Here is a 12,787-nt window from a genome sequence, read left to right on the forward strand (position 1 = left end):
AGCAGCTGGCTAATTTGCTAACCAGCTAGTTGCTAACTTTTTCTGCAGCTAAACGCTGGACAGGTAATGGAAAAAAATCCTCAAGTGTGAGGAAAAAGAGCTTAAACTATGGGGAGTGGAATACACAGTCCCTGTGGTTTTTAAGGTGGAGTCATTAACTGTGACGTGACTCAAAGTCATAATCTATTATATGCTGTCACACTGTTTATGGTTGATTACTTACAGACACGCCTTGGTAATAAAGAACACAGATTATCTATGTTTACTCAAGCTATCATCTGAAAAGAGGAGGGCAGTGCCACAGGGGTGTTCATTAGGGGTCATTAATTTATCACCAGTAGCAGGGGTCACTCACTAATTTTTGTTTGAAAAGAATGTGTTCTCCGCCTCAGTTTTATTGTGTTGAAGCTGGTGACAAGACGAAGAAAGAAAAAAAACATCACCACAATCTGAGTCAGGATTTTCCCAGTGGGTTTCATGTGTGTATTTATTTACAGAGAGATAAAGACAACTGTCTATTGCTGTGTATGCTGCTTTAGCAAAGAACAAATGCACTTTGAATATTGACCAGAATGAAAGTTACAGGTGAACAGTAAACAGAAGACACAGAAGCTGTACTTTCATCTTCTTTTGACTTAAATAGATTTAAAGGCTTTCAACTGTGAGGAAAATGATTTTTTCCAACCCTAATCACAAAAACACATTTACAACAGTACAACTACTTGCTGGTTTAAAAATACATTTAAAGCTTATGTCACATATTGTCAGTCCATGTAAAGCAAAAATAACATAAAGCATTATCTGGTAATCTTTCACAAATCTGTCAAACAAAGGAATTTAATATCCACAAATTAAACAAATAATTGTGCAGACGTAGCAGCTAATGTCTTCGACCACATAGCACTGATCGATCAGAATGAGACTGAGTGACAACTGAAGAGACATACTGACGCAGTTAAAGCAAGGAAGGGGCCCACATCCATTTTTAAAATGTGCAGCTGCACTGAAATGTAGTCCTATGTTGACTTGATTAAAGTAAGGCTGAAATTCACAGTTAATATTAATGAGGTCTATAAAGTACTTGTGCTGCACAAATCAAGTTTAGGCATTAAAATTATAAACAACAGCTGGAAGCACTTGAGCCAACATAAAATTAATTAATCAAGATCTTAAGGCCACCAACCATTTTCAGCAGCAATTCACATTCAAGTCATTCCCATATTTTGTATTAAAAACAATAACAATGAACAATGAGTTGAAAAATGATCAAGCTTTGGCCTCGCTTGCACAGCTCAGTTAAATCAGTTTAGACTAGAACCATATGTTAGACCCATGACACCCTCATTTTAAGAATTTAAGTCAAATGAAATCTCCTGGGAGCAGCAGCATGAAAGAAGTGGTTCTTCACGTGACTGACAACCCAGAAAAACACAAAAGAAAACTCCTCCTGCATAAAACACTATAAATACAGACTGGCAATATAAAAAGTCCTGGATGGTACATGGGAAGTGTTATTTTGCTCCTATGCAAATGTTACTGTACCTGTTCTGTGAATCTGACACAGTCAAACTTTCTATTACTGCTACATATTTAAAGTTTTACCCATGTAGCTCCTCTGTTATCACCACAAGTTATAATACTATCACCACAGCCAAACATAAGCCCATAAGTAAAGTTCTTTAGTGTGTTTTTTCTCTGTTGTTAGCAAACACACTTATGGGTCTCTTCTCTAGAATCAGAAAACCGGTCATTGATATTAAACTGAAAATAGTTAAAAATCAGTTTTCACACATTAGACTGTGTGCAACAACTATATCACATCAGAACTGACCTCATTAGGTCAATAAATCAACAGCAAAATAAAACTCATTGCTGCCTTGGTTCTTTCACAGTAAGACCTGAAGCCAGATTCAGTTTGTGATCCACACTGAGTTACATAAAAACTGACAAGTCTGCTCCTGAGCAGCTTCACCAAATTTTACCACATCTTTGCTTTAAACCACCTACTATAAATCATCTATACTATAATGGTCTAGCATACCATTACAGACCTTATTCCTGTAATGGATACATGCTGACAGACGATTAATGTTGACTTCTGTATTAAATGGAAATGAATAAAAACCAAATAAGTTTCTTGGCAAAATCTAAAAATTTTAAACACTATAATATAGCTTGGAAAATGAGCAGCAGTCATGTATGTGTGTGTGGGTTGTTTGTAGTAAGTGGGATAAAACATCCATCCTGGAACTCAGCAGGAACTTGCAAATGAAATCTGACTCTGATCTGATCACTGACTTCCACAGTAATACTGCTTCTAAACTACATGTCAAGTCTATTACTTTACAAAAGAAAATGTGCAATTCCAAAGTTTCATATAATGCTGCAGGACACATTTCAGTGTTTATGATCCAGTGTCCTCGGGCCTCTTGAGCACTGCACTGTATTTCAATGGTGCGCCATCTGCTTTGAGCTGCACCTCCACCAAGGTGAAGACTGAAATGACCTGTAGAGGATCAACAACAAATGATGAACAGTGATGAATGGTGCCAAACTGGTCTAAGACACTTTCTCACCATGCAGATAATCATCAGAAAACACAGCTAGCTAGTCCAACTCCAAGTTAGCAGCCTTGTTGTCTCCAGATTTTTTCTATTTCTTGTTGCTGTTAATTATTGACAACAATCGAACAAATGTCTAATGCTTCAGAGGATGCAGCACAAAAACACAGGTAGTTTGGTTTTTCTCTGTGCCCCATAACTTTTAGATATAATCAAACTATTGGGTTTGATTATATGTAAAGAAAGAGAATAAAAGAATTGGATTGGAACATTATAAGTGAAAAACTATATGACAACTATGTAGTATTTTATTTTTTTTGGCTCTTTAATTTATATTAAATAACTTAACAACCTCATGACAGGCCAAACCATAGTGAGAACATTTTCAGCGGCTGTGGTTCTCACCTGCTCCACTGGAGCTTCCTCTGCGTCCTCTGGTGTCCAGACCAGAGTCAGCTCTGATTTCTTCCCCACCTTACGATGGTGAAATGAGTCCAGGCCCACAACAGACTGAAGGTGTAAACAAACAGTTTCAGATGAGATTGTCACTTGATTTACCACCGTGATGTCAACTTGTTGGACGGTTGTGTTTCGTACGCATTTCTCTCTTTTTGTTAATAAATCAAACTGAACTTGTGGAAGATGAATGACTATGAACTGAAAGCTGAGAGTATCTCTAACTATGTCAGCTGCATATTAAAACTGAAAAAGACCTTTTAGGAGTTTTTCTGAACATAAAACGATATATCTAAAAACATCGAACTGTACCATAAAATGTATGCACAGGTTAATATAAAGCTGAAACTGAAACTGCTTTCTGTAAATTTAGTTAAGTGCATCTAAACCAAAACTAAAAATACTTTAATGTATAGATGTATATATTTAGAAACTGTTCCCGGTGAAGTGCAGCTGACCTTGCAGTAGATGCGTTTCTGCACTCCGTAGCGGAGAACCAGCACATCAAAGGACTGATCCAACACCCCCATCACCATGGCCTCAGAGTCCAGGGGGCCACACTCCTGTGGAGAACAGACCAACCTTGGCTTACAGTATGTTACATTTTAGGCATCTAGCTGAATTGCTGAACACATTTTCTTTTGAGGACACTAGATAAGCTCCAGCAGCATTATCACCCTGTTTCAGAGCCACAGGAGTCTGGCAATATTAATCTAACCACAGAATAATATGAAATTGAGGAAATGGGGTGAAGACGGGGTGATTGTTTGTAGATTATGTTGGGGTTGGTTAGGTCAGTATTCTAAGTATTTTGTTAAAATCAAAGCATTGTGGACACAGCAGAAATGTATTTTTTCACTGATCCTACTTGTTGTTATCTGGTCACCCACCTTTACAAACACTCCAAAGAAGAGCTCAGAGCTGAGCTCCTGGACCCTCTTTGACACTGTCTTCTTGTCGTTACAATGTGATGCCTGTTTCTGGACTTCTTCTGTTGACAGCCCTAAGTGAGGTCCACACTCTGTGTGCAAGCATTGAGTGGACAGACATGAACATAATAAGGATGAGCCCAAACACATAAATAATTCACACATATTTTTGACACAGACACACATAGTAGGAGCAGACAGAGGCAGGAAGTGCAGAACCAACAGCAAAGGCAACAGGACAAACAACACATCAACTCGTGTTGCTCTTTTCTGCATTTCTCGTCTACATTAAACACCAGATATGTCCTGAAACACAACTGAAGAACTGTTTGTAACAAACAAGACGTTGTGTTATTTTTTTAAATATATGAATATGTGTGTCTGCGAGAGCCTTTTTGTGAAGAAGGTACACACTCAGGGAGGAAGCCAGCAGCCGGTGCACAATGATGTCAGCGTAGCGTCTAATGGGTGATGTGAAGTGTGTGTAGAGAGGAACGTTGAGGGCGTAGTGCTTAAAAAGCTGCTCCTCCTTCAATCCACCTGTGCAGAAGTATAACGCCATCTGGGAAACACCAATAATCCAGATTAAATACAGAAATTGATCACTGCATATAATCTGGAAATTAAATATTCTTAACATATTAAATATTACAGATTGACGTTAAAGGACCAGTGTGTAGGATCTAGTGGCATCTAGCGGTGATGTTGCAGATTGCAACCAACTCAATACCCCTCCCTTTCCAGGTGTGTAGGAGAACCTACGGTGGCCTTGAGGTATTGTAAAACTGAAAAAGGCCCCCTCTAGGGCCTGTGTTTGATTTGTCTGTTCTGGGCCCTATGTGGACATGAAGGGGTCATTCTAAGATAACAAAAACACGGTTCTTAGCTTCAGGTAATTATACTCTGAAAACACAATAGTGAATATTATATTCCATTTCTGTCAATAGATCTCCTTAATCCTACACACTGGTCCTGTTTTTTTTTTTTTAAACCTCTGTGAAATTCCACAAAAGGTTGATAAATAGATTCAAGGTCGAACAGAAAAACATGAAATGGAGCAGATTTATATTTCATTCTTTCAGCAGTGGCTACTGAGCTCTAACCTGCATCGGTCTGGAGCACATGTGGGTGAGGACTTCTTTTCTGGCACTGGAGTACTCATCATCACCAAGAGTAGTATTGAGACTCTTCTGCGTGTTGAACACAAAAAGGAAAACAAAAATTCAATCATTCATAGAATTTTAGTTATTCTTTTACATCATTGTCAATAAAGCCCATATTCCAAAATAAATAAATACATAAAAAAAAACAAAACACGAAGACCCACAAACATCTGGCTTTTGTCAGCAAGGGGAAAGGGCACCATCAGCATTCACTCCCAGGTCAAATGACTCTGCAGTACATGCAGGTATTTACTGACTCCAGCTCAGATCAGCATTGATGTAAACACAACACCCCGGTGAACACGCAGGTCTGCTTTACCAGTTTGCACAGCAGCTAACAGCTTACTCTTTGAATCTGTGTGTGTGTGTGGGCTCTATGACTGCATGTGATGACATTGCTCTCTGCAGTTGTGTGTGTTCTTCCAGAAAGACAAACTCAGCTGGCAGTGTAAAAGGAGTCAGACACCTTTTTTAGCGGGTTTACACTTGTTTAAAAAACGTGCTTATACCCGCTCATTTTGGTGTAAAATGGTATAAAGAAGTGAAGGATTTTGTCAGTTACTGATTGAAGAGCAGAGAAGTTTCACTAAACTCTTAATTCCTGCTTATCAGTGCCAAATTTTCTTCATTTCCTTGTGTAATCATGCAAAAGTGCTGGAAAACATTCGGAAAAAATGCTGAATCACATATTGTGACAAAAGGACAATTCAACACTTGTAACGCTGTAATTTTAACAAAACATGTTTTCTAATTGCTTCTGAGAGATTTGACACTGGGCTACATCATCATTTTGAGTACTGACATGCAATGCCCCTGCAGACGACAGGTCAATGTTGATGCCCAACTGGTCGCACAGCTCCTGCAGCTCATCCACCATCTTGGTTTTTGGTGGAGGGTGGCGTCTGAGCAGGGCCAGCTCAGGGAATTTGCGGTAGATGTGGTGGGCAGTGGCAATGTTAGCCAGTAGCATGAACTCCTCCACCAATCTAGCGAACAGAGTTATGGGTGACAGTGAAATAATGGCCAGAGGAGGAAACAAAGGAACAAAGGAGGACAAATATTTACAAACTCCAGATTGATCAAAAAGTACGTTTCACCACAGGTTACACATCTGCCTCATTAAACACATGTTCATTTTGGAGGAGAAAGAGAAGGGATACAGAAACAGATGCATCAGAGGAGCTTTTGTTACTCACTTGTTACTGTCTCTGTACTGGTAAACATAGCAGCCTTGAGGCATCATTGTCTCTTTGTCCAGAGTGAAAGACAGTTTCAACTGAAACACAATGAAGTACAGAAAATAACAGTGAGTGAGTGATCTGAGCTTTGTTTCTGTACATTTCTGAAGTATTGGTGGGTTATATCATGTTCAAATGGTCTTGTTAAACCTTGTCCAGGTAACTGTTAAATGATCTTTGATAAGTGTGTGCTCTCATTTTGAAATAAAGTGAACATGTGAGGACAGACAAAACCTTCAGCAGCTGCACAGAATTTATTATGTCCTATTTCTTAACAATGACAGGAAACTTCACCAAAAGCAGATTAACAGAGATTATAAAACAAAAGATTAACTAAAAAGACAATTACAAATCCACTTTAGTCTGTGTTGCATTATTATAATAACTTAACGCTGACTGAGTGTTGTAATACATTTTATTTAATGTCTAAATGACAGTTTTTCTGGTTACATTCTTCCAATAAGAATCAACTTCAGGTTGAATTTCTCTTTTCTCTGGTTTAAAGCAGCTGAAACTAAATTTTGACTGAAATGAGACTGAAAGTATTTTGCCAAATATCAAGATTAGCAATGTAAATATTTTACAAACTGAGGTAAGAGGGAGCATGATACTCTCTGTCCAACATTTCCATCATTGTACACTGCTACAAAAGATATAGGACAAGTAACACACGATAGTCGAAACCAGACATGTAAGACTAACCTGGTCCAGTCTGAGGGCTCCACCTGAGAAACGCTGAGCTCGGAGGTTCTTGGCAATAGAGTGCAGGTTGAGCACAGCCTGGTGGATCTCATCAATGGGGTGCACAGGGTCCGCAGGTGGCAGCTCCTCAGCTGAGAACATCTTTTCAGGGGCCTCGATCATGCTCTGAGCATGGTCGTAACTCAGCTTCACGCAGGAGCGGATCACTGAGCGGCCAAACCACTCACTCAGGATCTGCAGGATGGGCAAGTGACGTGGAACCAATGAGATGATTCAGAAAGCAGAAAAAAATGGCGTCAATTTCAACTTAATCAATCATCCATCAGATACTATGCTTTATCTGTTCGAACAGGTCCATGATTCTTAAATGATCATACCTTCCCCTCCGGTGTGATTTTCCAAATGACAGAGAAAGTGAGTCTGTCAGTGAGAGGGTTGAGACTGCACAGCTCCTCACAGAGCAGCCGAGGTAACATGGGAATCACCTGGACAATGAGAAATCATATGAACGCACTGATCACTGAAGAAGAAAAAATGAACCATACAACATTTATCAAGCCACAACAGAGAAATCAGCAGTTGGTTATGCGCAAAGACATCCAGAATGCAACAACGTCTGCATGGCCAGTAGACTGAAACATGATACCATATGAAACAGCTCATTATTTTGAAAACAAAGTATAGTATTCACCTTTTGAACAAGGTACACGCTAGTTGCTCTCTGGCTGGCAATGGCATCCAGAGCGTTGTCCTCCTCCACAAAGTAACTCACATCAGCAATGTGGACTCCAACCTCAAAGTTCCCTGTGATAAAAATATCCAATGAAGAAATACTATAACCAAAACCCCCCAAACACACCATCCTTCATTACATCATGAAGGATGCCTTAATCTATCATGCCTTTATTCATCAACCATCTCTAATCATTATTATCATCACTGAGCGTCAGACAGTGCTTTACCATCTGGGAGCTGTTTACACGACAGGGCATCGTCCAGATCTCTGGCAGTTGCAGGGTCGATTGTGAAGATACACTCATTCCTACATGTGATAAAACAGTGCTTTGTGGATCATATGAAAACATGGCCTAAATTAAGACTTAATACACTTCCTTGCTCCCATTGGACGACAAATCTTGAAATCATTAGTAGTTGATTATACTGTATAAACAGTGCACAAACATCTTTAGGCAATGCTGGATCTGGCATGTTCCCTTTCAGAGCATAAAAAAAGGGAAGGTGGCATAAGCATGTAGGGTTTTCACGGTCATACCTCAGGTCTCTCCTCTTCCTCATCTCCTCAGGTGGGATGGTCCAGGGCAGGTTCTTAGGGAGGCAGTCTAACACCTCATCTGAGAACTCAGAAAAATCAACATCGTACTCTGTCAGGATGCCCTCTGTCTCTGGCTCGATTTCTCCAGCCTGACCCAGGGTCTTGGCAAGTTGACTGGGGGAAAACATTTAGAGACAATCAGGACGCTTGTCAGACCAGACTGATACTGTTAACTGTATTATGTATCTATACACACCCTTCTGCAAAGTTGCTGTCAGCTGCCCAGTTGGTGATGCGACAGATGAACAGGGTGTTGGTGTAGTCGCCCGGGCGGGAACAGAAGTCTTCAGGACAGTCGGCCAGGGGAACGTTAATCCGTGGCACCCGGTGGTCCACGGGGGAGAACATGGCAAAGGGCTTGTCTGGCAGGAACTTGAGGAAGCCTGTCACAGCTCTTGAATGTTTCTTCTCAACAATGTACACCACCTGGCAAAAAACAGAGAGGACGAGTGAAGTATAGTGAGGAATTCATCTCAGTCGACACAGTAGCATCAAAACTGCTGAATCATTTCAGTGACATTTTTTGGGGGGTTTTCTGTGCAAAATCTCAACTTTAACCACCTAAAAAGATGAGAAAAAATATATACACTGGACAAGAAACACGAGGAACTAGAATTATTGCCTCGCTATTGTATGCCTCCAGCTGCAGTTCACATCCATGTTTATCCAGACTCATAATATATGTAGCAAAGAGTTTGCATATGAATTCTTGAGCTATGGCCAAAAACCTGTTTTGTGAGGTCACAGTGACCTCGATTTTTGACCAACAAAATCTAATCAGTTCATCCTTGAGTCCAAGTGAACAGTTGTGCATAATTTGAGATGTCGCAAAAACATACATTTTAAAAAGTTAACAGAAGGAACATGTTGATAGAGACAAAGAATAAGAGATAAGCAGGAAGCTCACTTTAGCAGTCTTTTGGAGTATTTCACCATTGGGCCGTGGAGTTGAGGAGTCTTCCAGATGTCCCTCTGTTTCCACAGGTAAGAGGAAAAATGAACACAGATTAGCTAAACTATTGTTTTTGAGCACCATCTGTATATTGGCACTCTTCCAAATAGTAAATAAAAACAAAAACAGTATTTACATTATGAAATATCAGCAGAAGTGTAATTACTGGATATGAAGTAATTTGCAAAGGCTGCTACAGTCACTGCGTCTTCACAGTACCTGTGTCACTGAGGGTGGTATTCTGAAATTTGCTGAGGACTTCATCCTGGTCGCTACACTGGTCCGCCACAACATCAGGCCTTGGGGTGCGCTCTGTCTTCTTCTGCATCGTTTGCACCACGTGTTCTCTCTGAGTCTCTGACTCACTGGCACCCTCACAGTCAGTATCTGACCTCACAACCTGGACACAAACATTCATCACCTGTTGATCAGTCACTACTAATGTGTTTTACTGTCCTGGAGAAAATGGCTAAAATAGACCCTGTTATTTTAAGAAAACTTCATGTCAATAGTTTAAAACATGGAGCTTTAAACTAAAAGCAGCCTGTACGGAGATAGGTAGGTGTGGCTCACCTTCCACTGCTCTTGAGGGAGGACTTGAACCACCACAATGTCTCCATTCAGTGCTCTGTTGCGAGCTACAATCCCATCCAGAAATATATCCCGTGTGTCATTCTGCAAACATACAAGAGATCATTCATCTCCTGCCTTTCTAACTTTTGATGCAAACTTTTTAAAGATGGTTGTTAAGGTATTGGGTAACACAGTGAAATCACATACCAAGTCACATTCATTATGTAGACATGCTACAGGATAGCTACCAGGATATACAGAACTATACAGACAGGAAAACATGATGTGTCAAATTTGTTAACAGGACAGAATGTTTGAAAACTTACAGGAGATGGGATGAAAGCTTCATGGTACTTCTTAGGGTTGATTCTTAATTGTCCCTGCAGAGAAAATATGACAATGAACTTGACCTTGAACACAGTGGCCCTGAGGCTGGATTACCAAAGATGTGCAAAGCAGATAGCTGCCTCTGGCTCTGGCTCTGCAGGTTCCACGCCTACTGTATGTTAATTAACTGTGCTAATTCACTTGAAATGACAAGGACCTTAAGTTGGGCCCTGCTTTCTTACCTGACCTTCAACCCTTTCTTAACAATGTGTCAAAGACTAATTTCAAGACTTTCCTTATTCAGAAGTTTTCTTCTTATGTTACATATTTATAGATTAATTTGTGTTTAATAAAATTACAATACAGTGAACCACCACATAAGAATTAAACACAACGCACAGACTGGGAGGAACGGGGGTTTAAAGGTGCACAATTTTCATCAAGTATTATTGATCAATTTGTACTTAAATAGAATACTGAAATAAGTACAAAATGAGTACGTCCACATCATTTTACCTCCTGTGTAACTGTGTAATGTGTTATTTTACTATAGCAGCTGCTCTGTACCTGAATGAGCTCTCCTCTTTTCAGGCCATGGGAAACCTCCTCAAATATCATGTAGGATTCAAACACTTGTTTTCTTGATCCTCTGCCTCCTCTGTTCTTACGTTTGTCAGCAGGAGAATTTGTAGCTGAAGCTGAAAAAGAAGTATCTAAGTGATTATCTCCATCATAGTGCATCACATCTATAAAACTACATTATCAAAGCGAATTAAATTTGCCTTCACCTGCTGAGAATTAACATCTCAAAACTAACCTAAAATTTACCTCTGGGATGCTGTGGTTTTTTGTCTTTACCATGAGGGGACATGGGCCTTGGCAACTGAGCGTCAACTCCAGCCCCTTCTCTGCTTTTCTCCTCGTCTGGGTGCTTTGGCAGATTCTTTCTCTTAGACTTCGTCATCTTGTCTTGTTCCTGTCCACTTGTACTGGCCTTCTTTGGAGACTGGGGACGAGCAACAAATTGGTCAGTCTCTTTTGAGTCCTTGTTTTTCTTCTGCTGCTTCTGGTGTTTGTTCAAATCATTAGGTGTTAAGCAGCCAAGCTCCTCGCCAGACTCGATGTCTCCATCCTGGCTGGTGGTGGTGTCCCTTCTCTGTCCCCGTCGCTGCCTGTCAGACACACCTTGCTTCCTTTCACAGTCCTGCTGAGCATTGCGACTGCTTAGTTTCTCCATATACAAAGACAATGAACTCTCCTCTCCTTTACCTCTCAAGGAGGAGGGGGAGAAGTCACTCGAATCAGAGAAATCATTAGGCACTTGGTCCCTTTTTCGCTGTGGTATGTTCAGCCTGTCACTCTGGGCCTTGAGCAGTGTGCTTGGCCCATTTCCTTCCCTTTGACATGACAAGTCTTTTGCATATTGTTCTAGATACAAACTGAACTTGCTGCTGCGGTGCTGGCTGAGAAGTCTGGCATAGGCATCTTTCTGAGGAGGAGTGCTCGACTGATTCTGGCTGCGCTTTGGCTCTCGGTTCAGGTTAGCCTTCTTAGATTGCCGAGGAGAATCCATATGGCAATCTTTAAAGATGCTGTCTCTGTAAAAGCAAAAATCATACTCAATGAGTGATGTCCTTAGGGCGTGGAACAGTAAACTTTCAGACAAGGTAACTTTAATTAATCAACAATGTTCCCAATTCAGAACAGTCAAAATATGCAGAAAATGAGGAACTCATTATCTGAAGTTCATTTGGTGAAAATGAAGGCAGCCCTTGAGCAGCTGGCTTGTTGCCGAGTAATGACCTCATCTTACATCATGTACTTTAGTCATGAGCACAAACACAAACATGACTGTAAATTAACCACGTTAATATCAGCTAAAATCACATTCAATGGGATGATGATTACAGGAGAGAGAAAAAAAAGGTTTCATCTCATTGTCTTCAGTTTTTAAGTCTTAACAAGCTAAGAATTCCGTTTCAAATATATCCCAGCTAACAGCTAACAGTTACCTAACGTTACAGATATTAGCAGTGCCTGACTAGCATCAGCTAGCAACTAACAATGCTAAGTGTTAGTTTAACGTTTAGTAACAACTTGTACGACAGACAGACCACAACCCTGACCACGAAGAACCACTCGAAAATGTACGGACAGGCTGTCAAACCTAAAAATGTAAACATTACCTTACTCACTCCGGTGTAAGTTCTGTAATTTAGCTGTCGTTCAGAGCAAAATGCTAGTAGCTGCTACATTCACTGCCTCCGTCGTCACGAATGGTTACACTCACGCTACGTTTGGGTGCTGTAGGAAATATCGGACTTCGCCGACCGCACAGAGATAGTTAGGATTTATCGGCATGAAATCTCTGCTGATATATATTTAGACTCTACAATACACATTTGCATATGTTTGGCTTTCCGTACACTATGCTCATCTCTTTCTCTGCACATGTAGCGCAGTTTTGTGTGATACTTTTAGGAGATGGTTCACAAGTGTAACCCAGTTCAATTGCCACGGGTGTTGACATCGTCCCAGTATTCACTGTGATTG

The 12,787-nt window shown here is 40.4% G+C and overlaps 1 protein-coding gene across 2 annotated transcripts; it reads right to left on the reverse strand.

Moving 5' to 3' along the window:
- Positions 1 to 454: 454 nt before the first annotated feature.
- dis3l2 (DIS3 like 3'-5' exoribonuclease 2) lies at positions 455 to 12,547 on the reverse strand. 2 transcript variants are annotated; one of them, XM_071491589.1, is made up of 21 exons: positions 12,421 to 12,547; positions 11,063 to 11,832; positions 10,802 to 10,932; positions 10,234 to 10,287; positions 9,908 to 10,009; positions 9,554 to 9,734; positions 9,290 to 9,354; positions 8,579 to 8,808; positions 8,323 to 8,496; positions 8,012 to 8,091; positions 7,741 to 7,853; positions 7,427 to 7,534; positions 7,050 to 7,283; positions 6,306 to 6,385; positions 5,912 to 6,095; positions 5,050 to 5,136; positions 4,361 to 4,508; positions 3,908 to 4,038; positions 3,476 to 3,580; positions 2,967 to 3,071; positions 455 to 2,506 (listed from the first exon to the last, which is right to left on the reverse strand). In XM_071491589.1, the coding sequence occupies exons 2-21, from the start codon at positions 11,805 to 11,807 to the stop codon at positions 2,405 to 2,407; spliced, it is 3,159 nt and encodes a 1,052-aa protein (XP_071347690.1). In that variant the 5' UTR covers positions 11,808 to 11,832; positions 12,421 to 12,547; the 3' UTR covers positions 455 to 2,404. The 2 variants fall into 2 exon arrangements, with proteins under 2 accessions (XP_071347690.1, XP_071347691.1); XM_071491590.1 differs by having other exon boundaries at positions 12,430 to 12,525.
- Positions 12,548 to 12,787: the final 240 nt, after the last annotated feature.

This window comes from Trachinotus anak, unplaced genomic scaffold (assembly GCF_046630095.1).
Source record: "Trachinotus anak isolate AG129_WGS33_773 ecotype Australia unplaced genomic scaffold, CSIRO_AGI_Tana_v1 ptg000012l, whole genome shotgun sequence".
Taxonomy (NCBI): domain Eukaryota; kingdom Metazoa; phylum Chordata; class Actinopteri; order Carangiformes; family Carangidae; genus Trachinotus; species Trachinotus anak.